Here is a 27,903-nt window from a genome sequence, read left to right as displayed (position 1 = left end):
GTCCAAGCCCAAAATTTCAAGCCTGATGGCATACGGTGTTCTGTTGTGAGTAGAGGAGTGGAGTACTCTTCTCGTGAAATACCTCTGGACTCTCAATTTTTTATTTATTTATTTTTGTCACAACAGTATACATAAACATCGATATAAAACAACAACACATCATAAAAGAAAAAACATATATGAGCAAAAGTATGCAACAACTATATTAATTTGATATAATGAAAGGGAACAATAGGACAGGAACGGTAGGCACTTTTGTGCTCTTATGCACGCCCCTTATAGTCCTCTCAGGAATGGGGTGAGGTCAACAGTGGACAGTTTTTGGTTGAAGTTTTTGGGATTTTGAGTTGAGACTATAGAGTCAGGTAGTGAGTTCCAAGCGTTAACAACTCTGTTACAAAAGTCATATTTTCTGGAATCAAGTTTGAAGCGGTTGACATTAAGTTTGAATCTATTGTTTGCTCTTGTATTATTGCGATTGAAGCAGAAGTAGTCTTTTACTTTCCCCCCCCCCGTGTTCATGTTTGTTGTGGTTCATATTCTTATTTTGATTCTATCCGTGCACTTCAGATTTTCTTTACAACATCAGCAATCGATGTCCTGAAGGCTCTTCCTCAGGTCATTCTCAGTTTGTTGAGCACTGTCCAATCTGAAGAGTTCATCATCCAACACGATATTGTTTATCGTTTTATATTTTTTATCTTTATGGTTTTCTTGGTAAAATGCAGGAATAGTTTATTATTGCCTTCTCTAGCACAACATGAATTGATGTCTTTGTGATTATCACTAAAATGATTATCTGCCTTCAAGGCAGATAATCTAGGGGCCTATTTGCTTTAGCTAGTCAGCTGAGATGACCTTCATGCCTTGGGTGACCCTTCTGGGAATCTATACTCTTGGCATATACTCCTGAACACCCCTACCCCATTATGATGAGACAGCACAGCAGGATATGTGGGAGAATTTGTATATAGGGGTTAATGGTTAGGCTTGATTAATGATCACTCATTCAACAACCGGTCAAAGTTACGATAGCACTGAACAAACACGTAACCACCAGTGGTGGTCATGACCAGTCCTCAAAGTTCCAGCCATTCCTGCACCCTCGTCATGTGATTTCGATCAGGGCACTTGAAAATAGGGCTGCACTTATAATGGTTACATTGTCCCAATGTACATGATCGCAATTTGTAACCATCCCTGGCCGTTTCCCAAAAGCAAACTCAATGGAGAAGCCTACAGGGAAAGTTTTAAGTTGTTTGAGTAAGTATCGCCCATTCACATACCCTCCTTGAACCTCACTGCATCACATTGTGCCTCACCATCCAGTCACACTGTTCCCAGCCATTCACACACACTTGTGCACCCTTGTGCTCCCTTTCCCATCCAGCAGCAGCTATCCCAAGCCCCGCTATGCTTGCCCTGTGCCTCCCCAGCCACCCACATCCCATTGCTCTCTTTCTCATCCAGCAGCAACTATTTATTTGCCTGTCAGTCTATGGTCTGCTTGGGGTCTGCAACTTCCTGCCAGCTTCCCCATTCCCTTTGGCTGTTGGAAGCTGGCAGGAAGTTGCAAGGAGGAGGCTTAATGACCCACGATCTTGACTTAATAATGTGGGGGAACTGCAGGGATCGCCATTGCTACGCGGTATGGTCAATTGACCTTGTGCTCCATGACTGCATCACTTAGTGACAGAAATTCCTTCTCACTTGCCATCATAACTCAAGGACTGTTTGTACTTGGATTAAATGTAAAGGATACTGTTTTACCAATTGTATCGTATAGTTATCATCCTGGCAGGAATCTAGTCAAAAATAATAAAGCTACTAGTATTTATTGATTTCTTTTTATTTCCAGGATTTCGACTAAAACGTTTGGATAGTGTGAGATTTTTTTCCTGTCTTCTTGAGATTAATTGCAAATAGACTCATTGCTTTGTGTGCTTTGGAAACAAAAGGAAATCATTCCTATATTCCCATTGGTCAGATTTCACATTATCCACGGCAGTATCCTTACATACCAGAAAAACACTGCATGTAGTAACATAACAACAGTAGCTTCAGAAATTGCATAGCTAGACACTCAAATATGGGAATCAAATTCTGTACATCAGCATTAGCATTTTGCATATTCCTCCTGTTTCTCTGAGTTAATGAATATTTATTCCATGTTTATGTAATAATTATACCTGTCCTCAGATCCATTTGTTTATGCTTTCCAGTTTCAGCACTTACAACACTGTCTTGGGTTACTGCAGGGGTTGGAACTTTGTGTGTGTGTGTGTGTATAAATTGTGACAGTGTTTCTTAAAATATTCTTGGTGGCCCACAAAACCAAAATTATTTGCCAGATATTAAAGATACTTACAAACATTTGAAATGGTGTCACTCTTCTCATTATTTTTTCTTTGTTTAAAAGATGTAGGGGTTCTTCATCAAAATATACTAGTATTTAGTGGTCTAATGTTATTTTTACATGATTTAATAAATAAATACTGTATGAATTTTTAATATAGTAAATATCAATGAATATAACCCATACAAATAAAAGCTTTTTTTCTTTAGGTCCTGTGTAATTTTTAAATTTAGGAGGGGATTCTGAGGGTAAAAAGTTCAAGAAACATTGCACTGTTATGTTATTGTAATGAAAATGTTTATACCACATTATGAAATAATATTTGCTGTTTCCAAGAATTAAATTTCTTTTTTGGGGGATGCAAACTTCTTAAACATATTAAATTATTTAATGTACGCAGTGATGATAAAGCACATAAGCATTGGATCGCCTATTAAATCTCTTTGTGTTGTCATGACTTCAACATTCTGTGCAATAGCAATATTTGAGATCCAAGGAGTAGAGACTATATTTCCCTATATCTTGTTTCCTGAATGTTTCAAAGCCAACTTCTTGTAGCACCTTGGAAACTAATTTTCAAGTTGAGTATGAGATATAAGTATTCCCATTTAAATAAGATGGCATATAATAAGATAAAGAGTAAAGGTAAAAGTTTCCCTTGCCCAGTTGTGTTCGAGTCTAGAGGGCGGTGCTTATCTTTGTTTCCTAGCTGAGGAAGCCAGTGTTGTCCGAAGACCCTTCCGTGGTCATGTGGCCAGCATGACTACACACCAAGGCATACGAAACGCTACTACCTTCCCACCAAGGTGGCATCTATTTAGCTGCTTGCACTTGCATGCTTTCAAACTGCTAGGCGAGCAGGAGCTGGGGCAAGAACAGGAACTCACCCTGTCATGTAATACTTGGGTCTTGAACTGCCAGCCTTCCGGTTGACAAGCCCAGCGTCTTAATTCCTAAACCACTGCACCCCCCTGGATGGCATATAGCTCTTTATTTTACTGCTTACTAGAATTTTATCACCACCCTTCAAAAACAGTACATTAAGGAATGCCAACCAGATGCAAACATAGCAGCCACTACATGTGGGAATATAGAGTAGAGTGAAATGAGGCACAATAACATGATCATAAGACTTGAATAAATTGAGTAAGATTTGCTACCTTTTTAGCCTCCTACTGCAGTGCTTTAGCTTGATCTTTTTCACCGAAATAAATTCCTCTGAGCTGCGAATATACTAGAGTTATTGATCTGGGCCAGGAAAACTTTTTTAGTAGACAGTGTAGCTTTGGGTAGCAAATTGAAATCTTTATTTGGATCATTAGCTTTAAGTATATACAAGGGTTTTACTAAAGGTTTGGCATGACAAGCGTATTAGTTCTAAAACAAACCTAGTTAACAGTGTGACATGTTGTACAACAAGTCGCACAAAACTGAAAAATTTGAGAAGATATAATCCTTGTGTGAAAGAAGTAACAGTAAACAGAATTTACATTACTTGCCTGGAAATTTCTTCAAAATTGAAGGTCTGTCTGGAGTCTTAATAGAGGAACAGCAAAGTAGCATTAGCTTAAAGTTTCTATTGAGCTAGCACCACATGGACATAACCAGAATCTCATAGGAGTACCATTAAAATATCTTGAATGGATTGCTGAGTCCAGCCTGGCTAAAATGAAAACCTTGCAAAGTTTCCAAAATAGTGATGGATGATAAATAAGAAGCTAGAGTGAACTCTTTTTGAAGAAAGTGATGAGTAATGGGATATGATACCTTGGTTAAATTTATTTGGAGGTACATGTCCCGAATTTGAGGACAGTTATAGCAGTCTCAAAACCAAATGAGCACAGACATTCCATAGGTAAGTCCAGTTGATGAATTTTAACTAATGCTTTTTAAAGCCACAATGATTTGATGGTTTCACAATGATTTCTAGTACTAATAGGGCTAAGCGTATAAGAAGTAGAATTAACTTTAACCAAAAGGGCAATAAGAAGAAACTATGCTCTAGCATCCAGCAAGACTATGCCTGTCTGCATGCAACATGTTTTTGATACTTTTGGGGATCATCAATACTGTATGGCCCTAATAAACTTATTGTGACTAGTTTCAAGGATGCTGAGCTTTGTGAAAGAGCACATTTGGGAGCCATAAAGAAGCTGAAAGACTTCGTTCGTTTGAGTGGCAAAATCTTACGGTAGCTGTAGAGATATACTGTGCAGTAGTTATCCGGTAAAAAAAAAAAGCGCACTCTAGGAGATAGAAGCATGAAAATGCATCCCAAGATATTTGTAGATACACACATGCTCAATTTGAGTCCCATGTATTTGCCATTTGTGAATGTTATGACATTGCACAAAACTTTAGTTTTCTGATAATTTATTGATAAACTTTTATGTTATACAGAATAGAGCTAGTGTTTTTTCTTACTGCTATCTGCAAAATGGGCATAATAACATACAGTAATGCAGTCTCAGTCTCTTCTTTGGTATTAGATCAAAAGTTGACTTTTGATGACAAAAGTTTCAAAAGATCCAGAGGGTACGGAATATTTTTCTGCTAAAATGATGGGACAACCAAATAATGATCTAATGCTGATCGTTCTCCTCTAAACCCAGCTGTCCTATTTTCATTTTGTACCCAATCCACTAATTTTTGATACAGAATTCATTCATTTGATACACAAGTCATTGGCATTGTATTAATCGTTGCACTTTAACAAATTCTACTGAACATCTCATTAAATTCTGCATATTTTTGCATTTACACTTGAAAGTTTTTTTAATCCATGTGTACATTAAAGAACATATAGAAAAAAATGTTATTCCAATAATAGGATTACCCAGATAACGGAGTAAATAATGCTGCCTTGTGGATGCTGTGTGTGATTCAACTTTTTCTAAGTACTATACTGTAACATTTCCTAGTATTTTATTTATTTATTATTTATTTATTACATTTATTTGCCTCCCCTCTTGTTTTGAAGTACAGGCTGTCTTAGATTTACAACAGTTCATTTAGTGACGGTTCAAAGTTACAACGGGACTGAAAAAAGTGATTTATGGCCATTTTTCACACACACTACTGTTGCAGTATTCCTATGGTCACATGATTAAAATTCAGACACTTGACAGCTGGCTCATATTTATGATGGTTGCAGTGTCTCAATCATGTCATCATCTTTTGCAACCTTCTAGCAAGCAAAATCAATGGGGAAACAAGATTCATTTAACAATTGTGTTACTAACTTAACAACTGCAGTAATTCACTTAACAACTGTGGCAAAAAAGGTTGTAAATTGGGGCAAATTCACTGAAAAACTTTCTCAATTAGCAATGGAAATTTTGGGCTCAGTTATGGTCATAAGTTGGGGACTACCTGTATTGCAAAATTATGAATATTAATATTCCTACAATCTTTTGCTCTAGTAGGTCTTTGGGAAATGGGGGATTGTGCGAACTGCAATTTCAGTTATACTCTGATGTATGGAAATGTCATCAGTTCTGCTTTAAACGTTAGAAATTGCCAGTAGAAATTTAAAATTGTTTGCTTAACACCCTCTTTAATACACCTCTGCCTCCAATTAAATTTCTTATCAAATTTCTCTGGAAATACTTTCTGTATTACCTTCTGTGAGTGAACATGAGTGAGTTTGAGAAGTGCCTGCCAATCCAGGAATAGATGTAATTAGCAAAAAGGTGAATTGATGCAAATATCCTCTTGGCTACAGCTGCCACTTGCTCTTCAATTAGAAGTTCAATCTTCAATCTCCCTATGTTGCGTTGCCTGCAAGGTTATGGAATCCATCATCAACCAATCCATTACCTTGAACTTAGAAATACACAACCTTCTCTCGAATAAACAATTTGGCTTCAGGAAAAAATTATCATGCAATTTACAACTTCTTCACTGTAAAAACCTATGGACTACAAATCTTGATCTAGGTAAATCAATAGATGCAATATACATAGACTTCTGTAAAGCTTTTGACTCAGTAGTACATGATAAACTTCTCCTAAAATTAAAATCCTATGGCATTTCAGGACCCTTACACAACTGGATATCTGCTTTTCTGTCAAACAGACAACAAATAGTTAAAATTGGTAATGCTCTATCAAATCCTGTTCCTGTCAAGAGTGGTGTTCCTCAAGGTAGCGTTCTTGGACCTACTCTCTTTATAATATACATAAATGATCTTTGTAATCATATCTCAAGTAACTGTGTTCTCTTTGCTGATGATGTCAAACTTTTCAACACCACTGACAATACATCCACAATTCAAAAGGACCTTGATCATCTAACTGCTTGGTCTAAAATTTGGCAACTACAAATCTCAACCAGTAAATGCTCAGTCTTGCATATTGGAAGAAAGAACCCAATCACAAAGTACATGCTTGATGGACATTGTCTCACAGATGACCCCCACCCTGTCAAAGACCTTGGAGTTTTTACATCTAAAGATTTAAGTGCCAAAGCCCACTGCAACTATATAGCTAAGAAGGCTCTAAGAGTTGTTAACTTAATTTTACGTAGCTTCTTTTCAAAAAACACCACGCTACTGACCAGAGCATATAAAACATTTGTTAGGCCAATTCTTGATTACTGCTCTCCTGTCTGGAACCCATACCATATATCTGACATCAACACAGTTGAGCGTGTCCAAAGGTATTTTACGAGAAGAATTCTCCACTCCTCCGAAACCAATAAAATACCTTATTCCACCAGACTTGATATCCTGGGTCTAGAAAACTTGGAACTTCGTCGCCTTCGACAGGATCTGGGTTTAGCATATAAAATCATCCGTTGTAATGTCCTTTCTGTCAATGACTTTTTCAGTTTCAATAACAATATCACAAGAGCTACCAACAGATTTAAATTCAATGTCAACCGCTCCAGTTTAGATTGCAGAAAACACGATTTCTGTAACAGAATTGTATATGCTTGGAATGCATTACCTGACTCTGTGGTTTCTTCTCATAACCCCAAAGGCTTTACTCTAAAACTGTCCACGGTTGACCTCACCACTTTCCTTAGAGGACTCTAAGGGGCGTGCATAAGAGCACAAACGTGCCTACCGTTCCTGTCCTATTGTTTCTTCCCCTATGTATATATATGTTTATAGTACCTCATTTCTCCTCATATATACGTTCTTATATTATATAACCCTTTATGCAACGCTTGTATATATTGTTACGACAAATAAAAATAAATAAATAAATAAAAAATAAAAATAAAGTTGGGTATCCAAAGGACCTCCAAATTGCACACCATTTTTGTCTGGATAAATGCCAGCCTATCCAGAACTAAATTTGGGAAATCCCCAGAAACCTATAGCCCATGTGCCCATAATCTTGCTAGGATTCGCCCTAGCAAATTTGTTTTAAATGATTCCCAAGTGCTACAATAGATCTTTGACACCATCAATTAGTTGACGTGGATGTTATCAACATTTTGATGTTATCTGACTCTGTGTCAGTAAATTACTTCATCCAGTGGTTTTATTGCAAAGTGTTTCTATGTTGCTTTGATGAAACAAATGTAGATAGCTTACAAACATCTTATAGTAAGAAATTGTGTTATGCATATAACATTAAAAATAATACCGTAATTACAATTATGATAGTATTAACAGTGCTAACATACTTCCTAGGTAAATGAATCTTCCAATAGTAGAAGATAGAAGACAACTCAGGGTTGAACTGTAGAGTCCTTGATGTTTTTTATTTATTTATTTATTTTTGTCACACAGTATATATAAGCATAAGCATGAAATAATTATACAATATAGAAGCATATATATGAGTATGTAATAACTATATTAATTGGATATAACGAAGGAAAACAATAGGACAAGAACGGTAGGCATGTTTGTGCTCTTATCTGAGCTTGGTTAGTTGCTTATAGATGTTTCACTGTCCGTGTAGAAATACGATCGATCTGAGTTTGGTGTCTCCCACTGGTTTATTTGCAATAACAAATTTGGTAGGGGTGTATTTTCCTTTTTGGCGGTTTCTTAACATGGTTAGGGTTTTAGGGTATTAAGGTATTGCACTTTACCTAGAATCAACAGATCATTATCATATGTAGTAGAATATTATATCAAATATATAATTGTTACAAACTAAATTTGTTACCTTCATATACTAAATCTAGTCACCTTTGGATTGAATCATGGCTGCTTAGCGTATCATTAATAAACTTCTTCTTTATATATATATGCACATCCCTTTCGAAAACTTTGTGAGTAAATTCCAGTTATTTATCATACCAAGATGGATGTGATTAATGCCACTTCACAAGAAGGTTTGGTTTTAATGTATAAACCATTGTTAGGAATATTCTACCGTATTTAGTGAACATTATTTTTAAAAAGTGCATTTTTGTTTTATAAAATCTTCTTGAGTTTGACTTTAATAACTTCATGGGCATGTCCATGTTATTTTCCTGGCTACCGTGTGAAAAATAGTTCACCTTTGTAGTCTTCTGAGGCATTTCCTGATGGTTTCCCATCTAGTAGCCCAACTTCACTTTTCAAAACCAGCAAAACTTGGTAAGATGCTAACAGAACTTTTCGGTATATATGTAAGGCCTATTCATCAGTTATCAGCGTAACTTTATTTTGTAGAAATAACAAAATAAACTGTATCACACCAGGTGGCAGCACCTAGTCAACGTTGTCTGCTCTTGAGAAGCAAAAGCAGAGAGCTGACTCTAAGAGAGCACATATTACAGAGCAATTATTACTTTAGAAATTGTTTTCGAAATACATACTTTTGAAATCACTATGAAGAGAACTAGCTCCTGTTCAATTAATCAGGCTTGGAGGATTTTTTTTCCCAAGAGGTGCTATAACATTATACAGGCTTTAAAACTGTATTTATATATTTACAGAATAGTTTAGAAACAGGCACATTCATTTCTGGATGGTAAAATAAATGTAACACATTTTTAAAATTGAATTAAAATTTCAGTGAAGTCAAAATAGGAGATTGGTATAACAGAGCTTTTCTTTCTGTTGGTGTACCTCTTGGTTTATAGTCAGGAAAAGAAGTACCGTATATACTCGAGTATAAGCCGAGTTTTTCAGCACATTTTTTGTGCTGAAAAACGTCCCCTCGGCTTATACTCGGGTCTATACGGCTTATACTCAAGGTTTTTTTTTTAAGCCCCTCGGCTTATACTCGAGTATATACGGCTTATACTCGAGTTTTTTTTTTCTTTTTTTCACATTTTTCCGGACTGAAGCCCTGCCGGTGCAGTGAGAGGCGGGCGGGGAGCCGCCAGCCTTCTCAGCTGAGGAGGAGGTTTCCCCAACCGGTAGGTGCCTCATTTCCCACCCTCGGCTTATACTCGAGTCCCCAGTTTACCCCAGTTTTTGGGGTAAAATTGGGGACCTCGGCTTATACTCGGATCGGCTTATATTCGAGTATATACGGTAAATGTTTTCCTGCTTTTTTCTTGCCTAAATTAATTCTCAATTTAGAATAAAGTTCAAAGGAAGGTGATGTTGGGGAGAAATCCATACTTCTGAAAAATATAAATCAGAAGCTAGTTTACCACTTTGGTGGTCTTCAAACTGAAATATTTAAGCTATAGGAACATTATTATTTCTAGATAAAGTTTCTGGAGAGAGACACACAGGATTGCATGGATATCTCTTTCTTTCCCATGTTCCATTTTGAGTCCTTTTGGCTGTCTCATTTAACCTATTTCTTCCTGCTGGGAGATATTTCACATTCACAAACCTCTGTTCATTGATTTGTTTTTGTCTCTGACTATAATTATAAGATTATTAGAATATATATTATTTTGGGGCTCAGTTCCTTTTCATATGATGCTTTAAATACTTTAAAATCCTATTTAAATTTAATGTTTTTAATTTAATTCTTAGATTTTTCTTTAATCGTGTAAAACTCAAAAGGCTTCTACAAAACAATTTTGGTATTGGTAGTCTCATTTTGGACTATATAATGTCTCTATGGACAATACTAAGAAAAACGAAATTGCTATCTCCCGGTGCCTACTTAACATTTAGGTTACTGTATGTTTATTTGCTCTCAATGTGCGTGTTCTAGTGTCTGTGAAAAGAATGCTTCCCCTCCTATCAGCGTCCATGTGAACTTAAATGAGCTTTTGGCAAAAGAGCTAGTGCCATTTCTTTATTCCATTTATTAGTGAATAATCTATTATAAAAGACTCTTCCTGCTTTGATCCTTGCCATCTAAAATTTTAAAAAATGGATGAGAAGGAGAAAGCTTAACCAATTATTATGGTTAGAATCAGTGACATTGTAGGAAACGCTTTTATTAATGTGCTGAGATGGGATTGGCACTGTTGGTTTGTTTCCTTTGCCTATGTCTGATTCCCCCATTGCTATTCCTAAGTAACCGAACTAGAATGACCTTTGGATTAAACATGGTCAAACTCTGACACTTACCCTCAGCTGCTTGAAATGATCAGCTTTCTATAAATGGTTGAAAGTATTTTAATTAACATTGAAAAGTTTTTAGCCTTGGAGCTGCATATGAATGGAATGAATAGAATACAGATCTAACAGAATATATGCAGCTCCAAGGCTAAAAACTTTTCAATGTTAATTAAAATACTTTCAACCATTTATAGAAAGCTGGCTAAGGATTTGTGGGAGTTGAAGTCCACAAGTCTTAAAGTTATCAAGGTTGGAGGCCCCTTTTTTAGACTATATAGCTAAGACAATGAAGAATTTAGAGGTATTTGATAAGGTGAATAAATTTATGATTGCCTATGCTTCTCAGATCAACAGCCTACTTTATCAGATGAATATCTGTTGGCATCGAATTGTTCTAACAGAATTAGGCAGAAGGAAGATTATTTCTTTTCATAGGACGGAAAACCTATTAGGTGCCTTCCCCCAGTGACATGTCTTCAAGAGTGTTGAATAACAACTCCTATTTCTGCCAGAGAACAAAATAAAGATTGGAGGGGGAAAAAGTCTTATTGCAATTTAATTTACCAAACAAGTTGGAAATATTGAACTAACAGCACATTTTTTTTAATCATTTCCCTTTAAGGCAAGAAATTTTAAAATGGAATGGATGGGGATACAATGATTCAAAATTCATTTTCAATAAGAAGGGGCAAGGAGAATTCACCGGAAAAAGGTAACAGCTATGGAGACAGTAAGATAAATAATTTCTTTTCTTTTTGGGAAATATGACTATATTGAAGTTATGACATATTGTAAGAAATGAGTACAAGCATTGAAAGCCAAAAAATATCACATTATTATGCGTCCATGTTGTATTCTCTGTGACACAAACAAGTGTCCTCTTTCCCAATGTGAATGAGCAATGGCAATTCTGTCATATTCTGCTTTTATCAAATATTTCAGCTGCAAGCTGCCATATACATAATCACAGACAAATATGATTGATTTGCTGAAGCATATAGGTAATTAACTTTGGAGTAGCCTTTCTTTTGTTAGGAAGTAATTACAGTTAGAGTTTATTTACTGTTGGATTTGTTTGGGGCATGTGCTGTTTAGCTTCCACACATTAATCTAAGTGCTTCTTAAAGTTATGTGTTAAGTCCTTGGTGCTCTATGAGCTAAGTTGTTTGCTTGCAAATGTTTCATTAACTATGTAATTAATCAGTTCAGATTAATGTGGAGTTTGCTCCTGTTTATATTTCCACAGTTGAAATCTGAGTCCATAATTCAACACTGAGTGACATATATTTGCTATTAAATTCATCTAAACCATATTTATCAAATTCTGCAGTAACGAATTATCTAAAAGTACCACACAATTATGCATTCTATAAAAAATATCTTTTTATTTGTATCTCCTGAATTTTATAGCTATTATTGTAATTGAGTGAACCAGAAATATCTTAATTACTGGTATATTGTTATACACACACACACACACACACACACACACACACACACACACACACACACACACACATATTGTATATTGTTTCTGAATTAAGATTTGAACCCTAATCCACTTGTTAACTTTGTCTTCTCCAGTTACAAAATAGATAACAATAGTCATTTATACCTTTGGCTGCTCTAAAGACATAATTTTTTAAAAGTTTCAGATGTTCATGTTTTCAGGAAATAAAGGTGCCTTTTTTATGTATTTGTAACCAGCTCATTTAATAATCTATAGTTTGCTGAAGTTATTCCTTCATAGAGAGATAAATTTGAGATAAAGTAGATAAATTTGTAACCCTGAACTATGCTCCCAGTAACCATGTATTCTTGATTTGTTTGCAAAGCAAATATGTGGAAGCTCAAGGACCTTTTCTACATATACAGATAGACCTCATTTAGTAACTGCCTTGTTTAGCAACTGTTCACAGTTATGATATTGATGAAAAGGTAACTTTGTGACTTATCCTTTGTGACGTCTGTAAAGCAAAGGAAAGCTGAAGAAAGATCATAAGCGCAGTTGCGGTTTCACTTCACATCCATTTTATTTAATGACTGAATTGCCTTGGCCACTAAATGAGGACTACCTGTAACTGGTTTTGTCCCAGTATGCATCACTTTGCATATTTGGACAATGATCTTAGGCACAAGATACATTAGGAAAAATTATTTTGTTTGCAAGCTCAGTGCAAAAAGCTCATATTTTGCATTCCTGACTACTTTCAGTCTTGTATTTCTTAAATAATGTGTCATTGGGAATCAATATTAATACACAGAATAATTCTGATGCCAATACTAAATTCCATTACTGCTCCTCTCCATTGCAAAAACAATAACCTGCTTCTATGTTTTGATTGCTGTAATCAGCATGGGGATTTGTTTTATAGCTTGCTTAACGTGCAGTGGAATACTTTATCTGAACTTAAAAATTATGTAACTGTTATTTCTGTATTTGACCATGACAGAATTCTGAAAAGTTTTTGAGTTGAAATTCTTATTACAAAAATCATAGCAATATTTCTTTGCAAGGTTGCTTTATGCTTGAAGTTTCGGATATTAAATTTCTTATCAGTTTATTATGACTGATATTTTAAGATCCCCATCTTCCCACATACTCAGACTTTTACTTCTAGAAATTATATGCCCACTGCTTGTGTATATCTCAATAAAGAAATTAGCACCAGGGTTTTACTAGCTTTCACTCTGGAAGGAACTGATGAAAATGCTTTTGGATTCAGGTACCGAATAGGCGGACTGATATTCCCACTTTTGAAAGATTGGGTAGAGAAAAACCTTGGTGGAAGTATGGAACATAAAACTACTCCTAAAGTAAGTGAATACATGGGCCGTGTGTATTTTTTAATCATTAACCTGTAGTTAATTCTTTATATATCGTTCAATTAAAACATAAAACTGCTTATTTTGTCCATTGTCCTTCTGGCACTCTGACATAAAAATTTTTCCAGCCTTATTGCCAGGTAGTTATCTTGTCAGTGAGGATCTGTAGTTGAAAATATAATCTGTTAATTCAAAATTTCTTAAACACAGATTGTTTGGTTTAAAACTTCTGCTTTCGTACAGTGATAGATCACTGATTTTAATTAGTTGCAGTATTTCAAGATGTCTCTCTTAGAAAACAGTTCATTATTCTGTCTCTGGAGGCCTTTGAATAAAAGTGTGGTATAAAAATAGTAAGAACTGTATCACACATAATTTTTTGTTTGTTTAGCAATAAATTTCAGTTGTTCATTATTTCTCTGCACTTACTTAAAGTCCGCTCCAGAGACTCCTCCAAAGGATTTTTGTGTGTGATAAGCTCATAAAATGGGAGGGAAAGTAATTGATTTGCTAAAAGAGAGGTTGCTGGCAAAAGAGTCGGAATTGCTTTTCCTGTAGCATATCTGAAAATGATGCTCTTCTAAGGTGACTCATTTTTTTCTGAATAGGTATACTGGAAATTATCTCTCTCTCTTTTTTATTTTATTTTGAAGGCATCCTTAAATATTAGTGATGTACCTCCCTCCATTGCAAGTGAAGAATTTCTCCAAGACCTCCAAAATGCTAAAATCTCATATACACAGGAAGCGGAATCTAGACTTTTTAGAGCCCATGGTAAGCAAAATCAGCATGCACAAAATAACATCTTAATTGCTTGCTTTCAACGTTTGATGTCTTTGTGAGACTTATTTTTACCTTGTATTTCAGGTCATTGCCTACATGAGATTTTTTTGCTCAGGGAAGGAATGTTTAAGCGGGTTCCTGATGTAGTGGTATGGCCAGGTAAGCTATTCAGAACACTTTTCTCATTCTTGTACTTCCCTGTTCCATATAGAATAGAATAGAATAGAATAGAATAGAATAGAATAGAATAGAATAGAATAGAAATTATTATTATTATTATTATTATTTATTGAATTTCTAGACCGCCCTTCTCCCGAAGGACTCAGGGCGGTGTACAGCCAGGCTAAAAAACATACACAATATACAATTTAAAAAACTAAATTAAGAAACTTATTACACAATTGGCCGAGAAATTAAAATATTTAAAATCTAAAAACCCCAATTTAAAACATAAATAGAATTTAAAATTTAAAAACTAAACAGTTTAAAAAGCTTAAGCTAGCCCCGCGCGAATAAACAAATATGTTTTCAATTCACGGCGAAAGGTCCAAAGGTCAGGTATTTGGCGTAAACCAGGGGGAAGTTCATTCCAAAGAGTAGGAGCCCCCACAGAGAAGGATCTTCCCCTGGGGGCCGCCAGCCGACATTGTTTGGCGGACGGCACACTGAGAAGTCCCTCTCTGTGAGAGCGTACGGGACGGTGGGAGGCATGAGGTAACAGCAGGCGGTCCCGTAAGTACTCAGGCCCCAAGCCATGGAGCGCTTTGAAGGTGGTAACCAGAACCTTGAAATGCACCCGAAAGGCAACAGGTAGCCAGTACAGTCTGCGCAGGAGAGGTGTTACATGGGAGCTACGTGGAACTCCCTCTATCACCCGCGCAGCTGCATTCTGGACCAACTGAAGCCTCCGAGTGCATCTCAAGGGGAGCCCTATGTAGAGAGCATTGCAATAATCCAGGCGAGAGGTAACGAGAGCATGAGTGACTGTGCATAAGGCATCCCGATCAAGGAAGGGGCGCAACTGGCGAACCAGGCGAACCTGGTGAAAGGCTCTCCTGGAGACGGCCGTCAAATGATCTTCAAACGACAGCCGTGCATCCAGGAGAACACCCAAGTTGCGCACCCTTTCCCTTGGGGCCAGAATAGAATAGAATAGAATTTTTTATTGGCCAAGTGTGATTGGACACACAAGGAATTTGTCTTGGTGCACATGCTCTCAGTGTACATAAAAGAAAAGATACCTTCATCAAGGTACAACAACACTACAACACTTAATGATAGTCATAGGGTACAAATTTAACACTTAATGATACCTACTGAACTTATGTCATAGTGTTTTCAATTTTGGAAAAAATGGAATTGAGAAGCAATTTATAAAAACCTCAGAATACAAAGTGTGTATTAGAGAAGTAGTCCAGAAATAGCCTAGGAATCTGCCAAGAATGTTGTTTATGTCGCATGTTGGTTGAACTGTTATAAAAACATAACCTCTATTTGCGCTTGATGCTTGACTCAGAATTTAGAATACACCAAACAATACCAAACAATATTGGTAAGTTTGGTTTAGAGTACCAAACAATAAAAACATATAAAATAATACAATGTTATGTCACCATATACAAAGCTCCAATTTTTCTGAAAATCAAATGCAAGTCTTAAAATTACTTGCTTATTTCTTTCAAAGTAAAGGGATGATTCAGAATTTAGAATACACCAAACAATACCAAACAATATTGGTAAGTTTGGTTTAGAGTACCAAACAATAAAAACATATAAAATAATACAATGTTATGTCACCATATACAAAGCTCCAATTTTTCTGAAAATTAAATGCAAGTCTTAAAATTACTTGCTTTTGAACATTATTTTTAGACAATTACTACTAAACAAATGAGTTATATTTTCTGAAATGCATGTTTAAAGATGTGCTCCTTCTATTCACCAAGCTTCTGAACATGGTATTTTCAGTAGTTACACAAAGCTATCCAGATTAAGAATTGAACAAATTCCATCTGATCATGAGAATGGCATGTGTTATGTCTTTCTTTCAAAAATCATTTTAGGATAATCCTTGTTATTGAATGACATTGCATTATCAGAAATGAGCAAAATTTGTAGCAACCTATATCCAAGATTTGTGATTGTTTACTAACACGGTGTGAGAATAGACAATCACTTTATCTAAGTACCACAATAATAAAATTAATCCAAGCTCCAATTGCTAGTGTTTAGTATAATAGACTATTTTATTATTTTATTTTATTTGTAAAATTTATTGTCCGCTCATTTTACCATAGGGTAATTCTGGGAGGCTTACAATATTACAAAAAATCACAAAGAAATTACTTTTTCTTAGCACTTTATGTAGAACTTAATTTTCATGATTAAATGAATATTGCTCCTGGCATGACTAAAATAACCATTGAAGCTAATGAAATACTTGATTTTAAAACAGAGGTTGTATCCATGAAATCAATCAGGGCTTTCTGGTGCCTGAAATTTTTGACACATTTGATCATGTGCAAACTTCTAATATGAAAATTATTAGTGACCACAGTCAATTGAAATATATTAATCAGAACTGTACTAATTGCCTCAGAAAAGAAGCATTCTTTGCAGGCCCAGGTAACTTAGATCAGCACTTCAGCGTCAGGAGTGCTGTGCCTTCCCTCCCTGAAAGGGAAGGGTCTGGGTCCTAGGAGCATGGACTTTGCAGTTCAAATTTTATGGGAAGCCTTTCCTGGAAGCTTTATTAATTTTAAATATTAAGAGTGGAGTGTATCTTTCAAGACTCTTGGATTTGACTGCTTTTTTGTTTGTTTGCCTTTTTTAAAAAAAATTCTGTTGAATCTGCAACTCGATAGTTGAACTGTAACAATCAATTCTGCTGTATTGTGATTGGTTAATCCAAGCTAATTTGAGGTCATGAAATAAACAACATATACATTTTTAAATGTTTATAGTATGGGCTCAAATGCTTAAAAGGAGCCTAGCATCTCATTTTCTCCCATAGTTAGTGGTTATTTTGCATTAAGGATTCTTTTCAGTCTAAAAGCTGTCAGAAATATTGGTGACTTTATTATTTTAATACAATTAAGTATTTTCATTATTAGAAAACTGACTTCTAAATGTTTTGGGATTAGCTGCATCATTCAGTAATTTATGTTAAAATATAATGTTACTACTCTTACTACTTACTACTACTATTTACTACTGCTCTGTTCATTTTTGTAGAATGCCATGATGATGTAGTTAAAATTGTGGAAATAGCCTGCAAGCATAATATTTGTATTATACCTTATGGTGGTAAGTAATCAAACTATCAACAATTTTTAAGAAATGTTTTTTAAGGCAGGCCCCAAAGCACAATTATATCTTAAGATATATCAAATAGAATTGTTTAGTTTTAATAGCAAATACCTTTTGCCACATGGTATTTTGTTAATGGAAATCCTTATAATAATAATAATAATAATATTTTAATTTGTATACCGCCCTTCTCCTGAAGGACTCAGGGCGGTTTACAGCCAAAATAAAATACAGCAACAACGCATACAATACTAAAAACAAACATTAAAAAACTTATTCAATTTGGTCCCATTTTAAAATACAATCAACCCTGTAAAATTAATAAAAATTTAAACCCATAAAATCAGCTAAAAATTTAAAAATTCAAGCCAGTCCAGCAAGACGGAATAAATAAGTCTTAAGTTTGCGGCGAAAGGTCTGGAGGTCAGGTTATATGCATCTTTTATTTAAATTCCATAAATATTTGCGACTGTGGCTTGTTTTCCTTGGTCTCATCCATTGCTTACATCATAATTTCATTCACAGCATCCGCTATTCTGACAATGGATATTATAAATTATAATCTAAGGAACTGAGGTAACTGAGGTAACAAATGAAATATAAATTGATCTGTTTCTCATATCTGTAGGAGGCACAAGCGTTACCGGCGCACTTGAGTGTCCTCCTGATGAAAAAAGAACAATTGTTTCACTAGACACTTCACAAATGGTATGTGTGCAAAACAGTTGCAAGTGAATTTCACAGAATGTCATTCATATAATGTTTCACTTAGTTTAAGAATCCCCTTAATTCATTGAGCATTTTAATCCTTCTGGAATTTATGTAATCACTTGTGAGGTTTTTATGCTGAGTAGCTGTGTAAACATTTTAATCTGTTTTTCACGTTTCAAATCCATTATCTCTCACAAGTTATTTGATAAGAATTAGCTTTTTAGATGGCATCTCCTCATAACATGATGAGTTTGTAAAATATTTTCAGTTAGTGATCAGAAGTTTTCAGCAAGGCCGTTCACAATATTGGTCTTGAGAATCAGGATATCTTAAACAATGAGTATCAATCATGCTAATAGCATTTCATCAATTTATCCTAAAACTTGAAATTTAAAATTATCGGGTATTATATATATTGATATAGATGTGATGAGAGAAAGTTCCCTCTGGAACCCTCCTTTAGGTTTTTAATGATAACTTCATCAGTTAATTTCAGTACTTTCTGAAATGGCAAAAGGCCTTTATTTAATAATACATGTGAAGAAACTGTTAAATACTCTGCTTACAAGGACCACACAAGGGAACCAATTGACTGGATGTTAGGAAGAAAATTGTGATTAAAAGACCACTTTAAAAATATGGCAGTACATTTTTTGTGAAACCAGATCTATAAGTTGAGAAATCATTTCTAGTTGATAGCAGCATGAAATATGGAATTAGGAGACAGCTTTATTTATTTATTTATTTTATTTATTTATTATTTAAATTTTTATACCGCCCTTCTCCCGAAGGACTCAGAGCGGTTTACAGCCAGATAAAATAAACATTCCTATTACAAAATAAATACTATTAAAATACCACTAAAAAACTTATTCAATTTGGCCGCAATTAAAATTTAGCAAATAATAAAACCCATTAAAAACCCATTAAAAACCCATCGATAAAACCCAATTAAAAACCCATAAAAAGCTAACCCAGTCCAGGGCAAATAAATAAGTGAGTTTTGAGCTCGCGGCGAAAGGTTCGGAGGTCCGGAAGTTGACGAAGTCCTGGGGAGAGTTCGTTCCAGAGGCGGAGCCCCACAGAGAAGGCCCTTCCCTGGGTGTCGCCAGGCGACACTGTCGCTACCGACGGCACCCTGAGGAGTCCCTCTCTGTGAGGCGCAGGTCGGTGAGAGGTATTCGGTAGCAGCAGGCGGTCCCGTAAGTAACCCGGCCCTATGCCATGGGCGCTTTAAAGGCGTTCACCAACACCTTGAAGCGCACCGGAAGGCCACAGGTAGCCAGTGCAGCCTGCGCAGGATAGGTGTCACTCGGGAGCCACGAGGGCTCCTCTATCACCAGCGCAGCTGCATTCTGGACCAACTGCAGCCTCGGATGCCCTTCAAGGGAGCCCCATGTAGAGAGCATTGCAGTAGTCAGGCGAGGCGTCACAAGGCGTGGTGACTGTGCACAAGGCATCCCGGTCTAGAAAGGCGCAACTGGCGCACCAGGCGAACCTGGTGGAAAGCTCTCCTGGAGGCGGCCGTCAAATGATCTTCAAAGACAGCCGTGCATCCAGGAGAACGCCCAAATTGCGCACCCTCTCCATCGGGCCAATGACTCGCTCCCGACAGTCAGCCGCGGACTCAGCTGACTGTGCGGGATGCCGGCATCCACAGCCACTCCGTCTTGGAGGATTGAGCTTGAGCCTGTTTCTCCCCATCCAGACCCGTCGGCTTCCAAACACCGGGACAGCACTTGATAGCTTCATTGGGGTGGCCGGTGTGGAAAAGTACAGCTGGGTGTCATCAGCGTACAGCTGGTACCTCACACGAAGCCACTGATGATCTCACCCAGCGGCTTCATATAGATGTTGAACAGAAGGCGAGAGAATCGACCCTGCGGCACCCACAAGTGAGGTGCCGCGGGGTGACCTCTGCCCGTCAACACCGTCTGCGACGGTCGGAGAGATAGGAGGAGAACCACCGATAAGCGGTGCCTCCACTCCCAATCCCTCCAACCGGCGCAGCAGGATACCATGGTCGATGGTATCGAAAGCCGCTGAGAGGTCTAATAGGACCAGGGCAGAGGAATAACCCCTATCCCTGGCCCTCCAGAGATCATCCACCAACGCGACCAAAGCCGTCTCAGTGCTGTAACCGGGTCGGAAGCCGGACTGGAACGGGTCCAGATAGACAGTTTCCTCCAGGTGCAGGGGAAACTGATATGCCACCATACTCTCTACAACCTTCGCCGCGAAGCGAAGGTTGGAGACCGGACGATAGTTACCCAAAACAGCCGGGTCCAGGGAAGGCTTCTTGAGGAGGGGCCTCACCACCGCCTCTTTCAAGGCGGCCGGAAAGACTCCCTCCAACAAGGAAGCACTCGTAAGCCCCTGGAGCCAGCCTCGTGTCACCTCCTGAGTGGCCAGCACCAGCCAGGAGGGGCACGGGTCCAGTAAACACGTGGTGGCATTCAATCTACCCAGCAACCTGTCCATGTCCTCGGGAGTCACAGGGTCAAACTCATCCCAAACAACATCACCAAGACCGCCCTCAGATACCCCGTCTGAATCGCCACAATTTTGGTCCAGACCGTCCCTAAGCTGAACGATTTTATCGTATAGATAACCGTTAAACTCCTCAGCACGTCCCCGCAACGGGTCATCCCGCTCCCCCTGGTGAAGGAGGGAGCGGGTCACCCGAAACAGGGCAGCTGGGCGGTTATCTGCCGGCGCAATGAGGGGGGGGCGGTAGAAACGCCTCGCTTCCCTCAGTGCCACTAGGTGGGTGCTAGGTTAGGATCTAACTAGTGTCCGATCAACCTCTGAGCGGCTGGACCTCCAGGAACTCTCTAGGCGTCTTCTCCGGCGTTTCATCCCCCTCAGCTCCTCGGAGAACCAAGGAGCCGGTTGGGATCTGCGCCGGGTCAGAGGCCGCAAAGGCACGACACGGTCTAAAGCCCCAGCCGCAGCCCGCTCCCAGGCTGCAGCTAGTTCCTCTGCCGTGCCGTGAGCCAGACCCTCAGGAAGTGGCCCAAGCTCCGTCCGAAACCTCTCTGGGTCCATCAGGCGCCTGGGACGGTACCATCGTAATGGTTCCGTCTCCCTGCGGTGTTGGGTAGCGGTCAGAAAGTCCAGGCGAAGGAGAGAGTGATCTGACCATGACAAAGGTTCAATGACTATTTCCTTTAAGTCCAGATCTCTCAACCACTGACCAGAGACAAAAATCAGGTCCAGTGTGCCTCCCCCGATGTGAGTGGGGCCATCCACTACTTGAGTCAGGTCCAAGGCCGTCATGGAGGCCAAGAACTCCCGAGCTACCGTCGATGACGAGCCGGCAGATGGCAAGTTAAAGTCCCCCATGACTAACAGTCTGGGGGTCTCCACTGCCACCCCGGCAAGCACCTCCAGGAGCTCGGGCAGGGCAGCTGTCACGCAGCAAGGAGCCAGGTACGCGACCAGCAAGCCCATCTGACATCTATGACCCCACCTCACAAAGAGGGATTCACACCCGGCGATCTGAGGTACAGTGGTCTCCCTCGGCTCTAGACTCTCTTTAATAGCAACCGCCACCCCTCCACCCCTACCCTGGGCCCTCATTTTATCACCTCATTTTACATACCATCAAATATATTGGATTTTGTAGAGCTTGTGATTTGAAAAAGTAAGATCCAGATTGTGGTAAACCAGCTGAATCTGCTTCATGACTCCGAGCATCCACATTCTTTAATAGTAATCAATGAAAATAAGGCTATAATTTAGATTTAAACTTTTTCAGTGGTAATAAATATTAGAGTGAGCAATTAAATAGTTTTAGACCCAGTTTTATATTCCCAGGGTCATTTTGTTGCTGTTTACTTGCATTAGAGATAATACCATTTCAGCATTAGTTCCCTTAAAAAAACTTTCAGGGTTCATGACTGATACAGTAGTTAAAGACATAAAATTCAATCAGAAAATTTTGAATGTTTTGTCATAACTAATTAATGTGCGGCCAAGACTAGTTTTTTAAACTGATACGTGATTTCATGAATTACTGAATATTAGTTTGTCACATTTTTTTGGATGAAACCCAATATTACGGTAGTGGATTTACATCAGGGGTATCAAATGTGCGATGACACATTGTCGGCACATGACATATCACAATTTTTTCCCCCTTCACTAAAACATGGGCCATAAGCCTGACACCCCTGATTTATATTGACAAGCAGGATTTTCTCACCCCTCCTGAAGAAGCTACAAATATATTCAGATGCAGTCTAGACAGATTAGGGGAAGGAGAAGAAAACTGATTTTACCAATAGAGTTGGAATTCCATTCTACTTTGTACTGTAAAAATCTACTGGTAGGATTGTTCTCTTCCCCCACACATTCTCGAGTTGGTAAAAAACAATATCAGCATGAAATGTGCAATCCCTATTGCTGATGCCTCTTCTTCATCATTGCCTCTCTTTGAAATCATTGCTAAACTGTCTGGTTTCCCTCCCAGGTTATGAGTGACAAAGCATAAACAATTTTGCATACCTTGAAGCTGTTTTGGGATAGCTGTATGAATAAGTGAAAAATATAACTTTAAGACTGATCCTGGTAATTACTTAAGGCTTTTTCACTCACACTCACAGTGGATAAGATGAAGATCATGTTATAAGAGGATGGGAAAAATTATTTGATCAAATAATTATTGTGCAGGGATTAAGCACTAGTGGAGGAGCAGTTTTAGGAACCTACCTTGTATAAAAGCAGGTTAGGTCTGACCCCAGTTCAAAGTCTAGTATTTATAATATCACTTTTCATAAACTTATATCAGAATATAAAACAAGCCAAGGGACAAACTTACACCAAAGAGCTTAAAATTGGCACGAGCCTACTATTTTCTTTTTGAAAAACATGTTTTGAAGTTTTTCACTATTCTGAAAGCCTTGTCTTTGGTATATTGTCACTTTAGAATTATTTCGACATCTGCGGTTAATTGAAGTAAGATGAAATTTGATTTCAACCTCATCTCATTAATTCCTTAATTCTTAAAAGAATGTATGGATTTTGATTTCTGACTGATGTTTTTGTCTTCATATGTGCAATTTCAGCAATGCAAATAGACAAGGGGCATTCATCTTCTTGTCTCTATTGATTTATAGTCTATATAGCTATGCAAAATTCTGCCTTTGGAGGTGGAACATTCCATTCCTGGAATGGTGGTTTTTACACATAATTAATGCCTACTGCTACACTAATCACTGACTTTAACTGGGCTTTGTTGAATAATTAAATGCCAGTATTTTTCACAATGTTGTTGTTTTTTGTAATAGAACAGGATCCACTGGATAGATGAGAAAAATTTAACTGCTCACGTTGATGCTGGCATTGTTGGCCAAGACTTGGAAAAACAGGTATCGTTAACCTACGTCTTTGAGAATGCTGGTATTTTTATAACCCCAAATATACTGCCATATATTGGCTCATAAAGTAAATATATTTGTATGGTTATGCACATTATATCCAGCCTAATGGCAGTGGTTATGTTATTAATTTTTCTGTTTATTTTAATCTTAGCAAGTATAATATGTATGTTAAAAATTGGGTTTTTTGTGACTGACCAGAAACGACTTTGTCACTATCTTTGAGAACATTTCTATCATCTTCCATTTAGATCCAGAATAAGCTATCATCTTGAAGAAAATTATGTAGTCAAATAATGAAATATGGGTATTAGCTAGAATAGCTTATTATTTTAATATCTTATTAAAATAAAATGTTTGACGCCTTTGTAATAGTAATGAATTCTGTTTTCAATAACATGTACTTTGGGAATCTACATCTTAATTATGAATTCATGCTACATTTAGTGGTACCTTTACCTAGACTCTCTTCAAAAAATATTAAATGCTTGAAGTTTTTTTTAATGGATATTTAAATGCATATTTGCATTTAATTAAATGCATAAATGCATATTTAAATGCATATTTAAATGCATATTTAATGCATATTTAATGCATATTTAAATGCATACAATTGCATATGAACTATGCAGTGGTAGTTATGTGTATCCCCTGATTTAGAATTCTGATACCAAGCAGGAGGCCTTTCCTATTTGCCAAATAGATGAAGAAACAGAAAGCAGATAACGTGTCTTGTTGATCTTAATATGTAGATATATTCATACAAAGATAGACAGTCCCTAATAATCAGGTCCAAGGATGTTTTGGGCTTTAAAGGTGAACACCAATGCCTTAAATTGTACCCACCCCCCCACCCCCATCTTTACACAAAAGATCAAGTATTTCAATGTACAAGTAATCCTCGTTTAGCAACCACTATTGGTATTGGCAACTCAGTTGTTAAGCAAAGTGGTCGCTAAGTGAAACCTTGACCGTCTTTATGACCTTATTTCAGCTTTCCTTTGTTTTAGAGACTCGCATTGATTGAAAATGCAAGAACCGGTTGCAAAATTACTTTTTCATAATTGTCATTACTGTGAATGGTCGCTAAACAAGGACTAACTGTAGGCGTATTATACCCCTAGAATTGCCTAGCCTGCAATATTTTGGTCCTTTGGAGAGCTTTCAAATACTATTCTAATCCTGAGAAGACTATATTCCTGTGGTCTAACTAGGTTGCAATCAAGATATGAATAAGATACAGTTCAGGAAAAGCAGAAATTGCATTTCTTAACTGCCGCCATCATCTGGATATCCATAGAGAGGTGGAGTTAAGGATCCTTACCAGATTACAGATTTACTCTTCCAAGTGGAGTACAAGCACCAGGACAAGTTGAATGCATTTTGTTTCTTCTGACTGACAGTACCACCACTTATTCAATATAATGTCACGTTCACCATCATCCAGCCATTATCAAATTTAGATAGAGTTTCTGTGTACTTGTTCCAGCATTGGAAGCAAGATGTCGATAGGGGGGCAAATATACTGCACCAGCATTGTTTGAACATAATCCATCAGGAAAAGTAGAATACAGGTACTCCTCAACTGACGGGTAATATGGTCATTAAGTGAATCTGGGTTCCCCCATGTCAGAAGCTGGTTGGGTTGCTTACAGATGGTGATCGCATGACCTGAGGAGAGAGTGACTATCATATACATGCCATTTGCCAAGCATCTGAAGTTTGATCATGTGACTTTGCTCATCAGAAGGTCACAAAGCGTGATCACATAAGCCCAAAATAGCTGCAACAGTCATAGACATGAACCAGTTGCCAAGTCTCGCAATTTTGATCACATGACTATGGGGATGCTGTAATAGTTGTAAGTGTAAAAACCGGTCATAAGTCACTTTTCAGTGCTGTTGTAACTTTGAAAGGTCACTAAATGAATGGTTGTAAGTCCAGGACTACCTGTATTGTCTAAGTGAAGTATTAAAAAACTGAACTTTGCAGTGGACGTTAACAGCTAAAAGTGGTTAAAATAGTGTGTGTGTTTTTTCTATTTTAGCTTGGTGAAAGTGGTTATTGTACAGGCCATGAACCAGATTCGATGGAATTTAGTACTCTTGGAGGATGGGTAGCCACCCGAGCATCAGGCATGAAGAAAAATGTTTATGGAAATATTGAAGATCTGGTAAACATTTTCTATAATTCTTATTATTTTTTTCTATTTTTCTATCAATAAATAATCGAACTTCTGCATTTGTATTACGTTTCTGTTACTAACAAACATTAGCTGATATTTATTAAAATGTAGTTTAGTGGTTGACAAATATTGGATTTATTTGACACATACGAAAAGAAAACAATGTAAATACTCCTCTGCGTTTTGTGGTTTGGGAGGAAAAAGAATTAAGATGGCACCAAAATTTTTTACTAGATCATATTATTTAGAGTAATACAAAATTCTGTGGTGTCAGTTGCTCCCTTATTTCTATCTACAATGGCAAAATAGGATGTAGATTAGTTTTTCCTGGGCATTTAATATACATGAATATTTTATATATTCTCATATGTAGTATTAAGCCGACTCTAATTTATACAGGTGGTTCATATAAAAATGGTAACACCCAAAGGCGTAATCCAAAAAAGCTGTCAAGGACCACGAATGTCAACAGGACCTGATATTCATCATTTCATTTTAGGATCTGAAGGTATATATTTTTTTAAAAAAAATTGCAATACTTTAATGCTTTTCACATATTTCTATAACACAATATTTAATTAATACTTCTGATTTAAGGAAAAGGAATTTTACTAACTGTATAATCATGGGTACTTGCAAGGTTTTTCAACAAAATATGGAGTGCCTCAATGCACTGTTATACCACAAGCTCTTCTCTTTTTGCATATGCATGCACATATAATAGGGAACAGGGCATTCTGCCCACATGCCTCTTACTTCCTGCAAATGCCACTGTTCATCTGATTCATACAATTCAACACAAAATAGCATAGCTCTGTTTTGTGAGCCTAACAACTGATCTTTTATAACATTGATAGTCTAGCTACCATGTTGTGAGTATCAATGTTAAACTATTGAGCCTATATCCTATATTTTGAATACTAAGTGTGGTTCCTAGGGACATTTACATTGGTGCATAATGGGGATTGAAAAAACAATAACATAAAAGTGAGATACTGACATGTTGCAAGATACCAGCTTCCACTGTTTTTATCTGAACTATCACATGAGTCCAAACAGCAGTCTAAAGCAATTTAAATGGTGGATGGATGCATTCATGTGCATCATTTGGCAGGGAACTTCTTCAATAGAAGCTAGAGGTAGATGGCTAAGATCAGCCTCATCATTTTTTCCCTAGTAAATGGTGTGGGGGTTTTATTGGCTGTCATACAATGGCTAGTATATTTTGGAGAGCAGCTCTTCCCCATGTGGCAGCCATTTAGTTAATCATAAAGTTGGAAGGGCCCTTTTAAATCTTAAATCTAACTTTGTGCTAGATACGGGAATCCAAATTTTAGTCTGAGAACTGTCTAACTTCTGTTTGAACACATCTAATAAAATCAAGTCTACTTCCTCTTTCGATAACTGCTTCCACAATCAGTCAGGCCTTACCTTAAGTAAGGTTTGCTAATTTTAAAATTAATTAATTAATTATCCTTTCTGCAGTTTAAATCCATTAGTTAATATGGCCTCATATCAGGTCCATTCGGTGGAGGCAATGACATATAGTGTTTTAATATAACAGATATTAAAAGGAAGTCCTAATCACTAACAGAAAATATAAAAAGGCAGCAGAACCTCATCTGATGTCACTAATTCTTTTTGTCATTTACTAAATGCAAAGCAAAACTTTGACCAGAATTTTCTTCTCAATCATGGTAGAAAATTACAAATTTGATGCATTTCATCTGTCAAAAAAAAAACACAGAAGTCTTAAATCTAACTTTGTGCTAGATACGGGAATCCAAATTTAGTCTGAGAACTGTCTAACTTCTGTTTGAACACATCTAATAAAATCAAGTCTCATTTCCTCCTCGGCTTATACTCGAGACCCCAGTTTTTTGGGGTAAAATTGGGGACCTCGGCTTATACTCGGATCGGCTTATATTCG

At 37.3% G+C, this 27,903-nt stretch overlaps 1 protein-coding gene across 1 annotated transcript in view; it reads left to right on the top strand.

Moving 5' to 3' along the window:
• Positions 1-27,903, top strand: part of AGPS (alkylglycerone phosphate synthase) — a 62,368-nt gene that overhangs the window by 6,718 nt on the left and 27,747 nt on the right. The window contains exons 2-10 of the mRNA XM_058189709.1: positions 11,401-11,490; positions 13,505-13,595; positions 14,258-14,378; positions 14,472-14,546; positions 17,622-17,693; positions 18,325-18,404; positions 23,699-23,779; positions 25,836-25,961; positions 26,373-26,481. Coding sequence (XP_058045692.1) covers positions 11,401-11,490; positions 13,505-13,595; positions 14,258-14,378; positions 14,472-14,546; positions 17,622-17,693; positions 18,325-18,404; positions 23,699-23,779; positions 25,836-25,961; positions 26,373-26,481 — 845 coding nt within the window. The remainder of the gene's footprint in view (positions 1-11,400; positions 11,491-13,504; positions 13,596-14,257; positions 14,379-14,471; positions 14,547-17,621; positions 17,694-18,324; positions 18,405-23,698; positions 23,780-25,835; positions 25,962-26,372; positions 26,482-27,903) is intronic.

The sequence above is a fragment of the Ahaetulla prasina genome, chromosome 1 (genome assembly GCF_028640845.1).
Source record: "Ahaetulla prasina isolate Xishuangbanna chromosome 1, ASM2864084v1, whole genome shotgun sequence".
Classification (NCBI taxonomy): domain Eukaryota; kingdom Metazoa; phylum Chordata; class Lepidosauria; order Squamata; family Colubridae; genus Ahaetulla; species Ahaetulla prasina.
This window is presented reverse-complemented; position numbering and strand designations above follow the sequence as displayed.